The sequence below is a fragment of the Sinocyclocheilus rhinocerous genome, unplaced genomic scaffold (genome assembly GCF_001515625.1).
Source record: "Sinocyclocheilus rhinocerous isolate Xijiao unplaced genomic scaffold, SAMN03320098_v1.1 scaffold2341, whole genome shotgun sequence".
NCBI classification, from domain to species: Eukaryota; Metazoa; Chordata; class Actinopteri; order Cypriniformes; family Cyprinidae; genus Sinocyclocheilus; species Sinocyclocheilus rhinocerous.
The window spans coordinates 97647-102288 of record NW_015647626.1 but is presented as its reverse complement, the minus strand read 5'-3'; the positions used below and the strand labels follow the sequence as shown (position 1 = coordinate 102288).

Here is a 4642-nt window from a genome sequence, read left to right as displayed (position 1 = left end):
TTTACAGATCTTCTTTATGCACCAAGAGCTTGTAACACTCCAAAGAGAAAGGAAAAATTGAAATTGCATCATATGACCCCTTTAAAATAATTTTGTTTCAACGAGTTCAGTTTAGTTTAAATTGAATTTATGTTTATGTCTTTATAGTTTGGAACATAGAGAACAGATCAGAATCACACCAGGACTATGGAAATGTAGGTACTCACTCAGTCACAAACATTTTTTCACGCCCATTTTAAATATTTTTAATTAATGTTCCCATATACCTTCTTGTATGCAGAGTCATGTGATCTCACATTGGATCCAAACACAGCACACACTCAGCTCATCCTGTCTGAGGGCAACACAAAAGTGACATATGTGAAAGAGAAGCAATTGTATTCTGACCATCCGGAGAGATTTGAGAACTTTAAGCAGGTTCTGAGTAGAGTCTGGACGCTGTTACTGGGAGACTGAATGGAGCGGACAGGCTGTTAAAGCAGTGTCGTATAAAGGAATCAGCAGGAAAGGAGGAAGAGAATGTCGGTTTGGACTCAATGAAAAGTCATGGATTCTGTTCAACTCTGATAACAGATTTACTGCCTGTCATAATAATAAGAGAACCGACATACCTGCCCCTTCATCTACATCTAAGAGTCGGCCTGTTTGTAGACTGGCTGGGTGGCAGTCTGTCTTTCTACAGTGTCTCTGACACACATATTTCACTGTACTTTCACCGAGCCCCTCTATGCAGGATTTTTGCTTGACTTAGGATTCTCAGCATCTCTGTCACCTGTCAAGAACAGCAGGGACAACTGGGTGAATTTCTTTTAAATATATATATTTTTTCATTCGAATTCACACTTTTTTCTGTCTTAATATGCTGCCATTATTCATGCACACTGATATCAAACCAGTATTGCATGACATTCCGTCTTCGGTGGAACACAAAAGAAGATTTTAATGTTATGTTAATGTTCATTTAAAGTTAAATTAACATAGTTAAGACTGAAGCTAAAAGATGTAGCTAATGTTATTTTGTTGGTCTTTCAAGTATAACAATATTTTGTCTATTTTTTAAAAAAATATATTTTGTTTTATTTATTATTTTTTATATTTGCATACTAGTAAAAAGTGTTAACTGATGACTGTGTAAATGTGAGTAATTTTTTTTTTTCTGCAAAATAATAGTTTGATATTTTACTTAATAGCAATGGTATGATTTTGCTGAAATGTTCAATTTATCTTCATTTAAAATATTTTAAACCATATTTTCATAGACTTCTGTAGCAGTTCTTTTCTGTTAAACAAAACATGATTTAAAACTATATTGTGTTAACAGATCACGCACCTGTGTGTGTATAGCTAAACTGAATAAATGAATATATTGTCAATTATATTGTCCAGTAATACATTTCCAAACAATAACAGTTGAAAATACTTATATAAGAAAATACTTTTAAGTTCTCAAAACAAATCAGTAATAGTAAACAAATTATTGACAATAGACATTCAGATTTATTGACTTACAATAAGGTATGACTCACAATGAGGTATTAAAATGAAAACATTTCAAGTCAGTGTATGGGAAGGGATTCATATTTTCAATTGTTTATATGAGGTAAAACGTTTTCTTAAAGACAATGGTATTTAAATTGTGTCCAAAATGTGCTTCCATAATATAAACATTAAATAGTAGGCATTAATATAGGCAATAATTCCACTTCAAACATTTCATTTGAAGCTGTCACAAATCTCATCATCAGCAAGAATGTAGAATTAACATGAGTGCAAAACCAGCTTGAAATAGAAATATCTGACCATATATTATTTTATATATATATATATATATATATATATGTGTGTGTGTCTGTATATGTATATGCATATGTATATGTATATATATATGTGTATATATACATTATATATATATATATTTACTGTATATATATATATATATATATATATATATAATACACAGTCAGCAGTCTGTTCCTATGTTTGCTTTAAGAGTTTCATGATAACTTATCGTTATGAGAGACATCGAGGAAACAGAAGAGCCTCATACATACTCAACCTCTATTTGTAACCTTAATCATTTTAAAGGCCATTAAACCGACTTGAGAAAGCTCAGAGCGCATATGTAGTGTAGATGCCACTGGTTGGCTAAAATCACTCGTCACTAAAACCCAGCTGATATTCTTACACACTCATTCAAAATAAACACCATAGACAGTAGCGGTGGCGAACAGCGAGCTGTTTTTGAAAGTATGTGAGGAGAAATTATCGTGTGTCTCGTCCCACAGACATCGACTCCCCATGCGCATGTTCTGGTCTCTGATCTGACCAATGCTGATGATGACGATGATCTTATAGCGGGGAATCATCAAATCTTTAACTCTGGCCTTGACCACCTGAACTTACAATGACAACACAGGCTTTAGCATGTATCTGTGTTTATATCTTCATAATGTCAACATGCTTTTACTTAAAATATGTGAGCTGGCAAGTCAGTGTTAAATGTACTGATGTGTTATGTATTTATTATGATTTAGAAAAAATCAATGTAATGAGCGTGTGAAGGTAAACTGACCTCAGAGATGGTTTTGGTCATCTGTCTGCAGAGCTCCGGTTCATATTTCTCCTCCTGCAGGTAGCTGGTCAACACATCCTTCAGAATGTCCTTCACTGTTAACACTGGGAAACGTTGTGCGGGGCCTGTGCAAACATTTACTTATATAAAACTAATACCACACAGCATAGTCTGAGGTCATGAGGGTCAGGTCCGTTAAATAACATTAATTAATAGATTCAACTTGTGAATTTAATAATGTATTAGTAAATGTTGGAATCAATAATAATAAATGCTTTAGAAGTATTTTTCATTGTTAGTTTGTCAACTAATGTAGTTAACTAATGTTAACAAATGGAACCTTAAAAGTGAAGTGACATGTGGCCAAGTATGGTGACCCATACTAGGAATTAGTGCTCTGCGTTTAACCCATCCAAAGTGCACACACACAGCAGTGAACACACACACACGGTGAACACAGCCATTTTTTGTTGCTGCGCCCGGGGAGCAGTTGGGGGTTCGGTGCCTTGCTCAACGGCACCTCAGTCGTGGTATTGACTGAGGTGCCCTTGAGCAAGGCACCGAACCCCCAACTGCTCCCCAGGCGCCGCAGCATAAATTGTAAAGTGTTACCAAGCTGATAAAAAAAAACATACAAAATTCACAATTCTAATACTGATGTTTAAGCTGTTGTTTTGCCAGCCAACATGATCAATAACTACCTGTATAATGTTAATTCAGTAGTTGGCTTTTGTTTGTTAAAGAGTAATTTCTAAAGACTAACAGAATGGAAAGTGAAACTGAAGGCGCAGGAAAATTCTATAAGTGAATAGCCAATTAAAACAATATAATATTGTTATATACTTTATACAATATATTTCTAGGAAAAACATGTTTTGCTTGCAACATTTTGATTAAAGATTTTATTATTTGTAACACTCCAAAGAGAAAGGAAAAATTGAAATCGCATCATATGACCCCTTTAATAAAATTCCAGAGTACAGAAAGTGTTCTCTTAATTGTACATAAAATTCACATTGTCATATATTGGCATATGCAATGAGGACTTAAAAATTTAATGCATAACCCACATGATATTATCTTTCCTGTGAAATTATGTTGGTGGTTCTTTGGTAATGATTTTGTATTTTTTTCCTCCGTGGGATCAGTTTCTCTATAACAGTGAAGGAGAAGAGACTCACTGAGCTGATAGGTGTTCTCCATTTGCACCGCAGGCCGTGGAATATCATCATGATGTCCAGGCTCTTCCATGTAGGACACTGTGCTGATAGAGCTAAGGACACACACAAATGATCCTTCCTCATCCGTACTTTTATATCTAAACCTTTCTTTGTTGTTATTTTACTATGTGTGTTGGTAGATGTTAAGGAATGACAGTAACTCACTCCTTGGTTTTGGCAAAGGCTTCTTTAGCTCTGACTTCATGACTGCCCAGAGAAGACAAGCTTCCACGCTTCTTCAACAGACGTGCCGCTTTCTCTTTCGCTAAATCAGACATTTTATTGCGGAAAATCGACTGAATTGTATCTGATGTTCTACGGAAAACTGAAAGACATTTAAAAAAAAACATTTAGTCTACACTAATAATTCATAAATGCATTAAAAACGTGTTTCTGTCAACAAAATAGTTCGTAATTTAAACTCAAACGCATGTACATAACTTTCGTAGAGGCTAAATACACTCACCGCTTTACTGTGTCTCTCCTCCACCGGAAATGGTCAGCCCCGCGACCGGCTTGTTGTCAAACGTTGCCTTGACAACAGAGGATTTCATTTTCACTTTGGGTGGGATCTCCCGCCAACGAAAATTCTTCGCTTAGATAGGTTTACCTGAACTGATTTAAATTGAAGACTTCTTAAAAACACCTTCTTCAGACCAATTAAAGAAAATATAAGGAATAAACCGAATGGGACACAATATGTCAATATATTATCTAAATGTCTAAGGAGAACACAGAGAGCACTTCAAAGTTTGAAAATACAACATCCAAACGATATCCATTACTTTTTTATTCATTTTTACACACACACTTTAAATATAAAAATGTCTAAAAACTCAAAGATGAGATA

General features: G+C 34.7%; 1 protein-coding gene across 1 annotated transcript; it reads right to left on the bottom strand.

Annotated features, from left to right (window-relative positions):
- Positions 1-2133: 2133 nt before the first annotated feature.
- Positions 2134-4093, bottom strand: LOC107709344 (tctex1 domain-containing protein 1-like). The gene is made up of 4 exons (XM_016513792.1): positions 3958-4093; positions 3754-3845; positions 2573-2697; positions 2134-2393 (listed from the first exon to the last, which is right to left on the bottom strand). The coding sequence occupies exons 1-4, from the start codon at positions 4068-4070 to the stop codon at positions 2190-2192; spliced, it is 534 nt and encodes a 177-aa protein (XP_016369278.1). The 5' UTR covers positions 4071-4093; the 3' UTR covers positions 2134-2189.
- Positions 4094-4642: the final 549 nt, after the last annotated feature.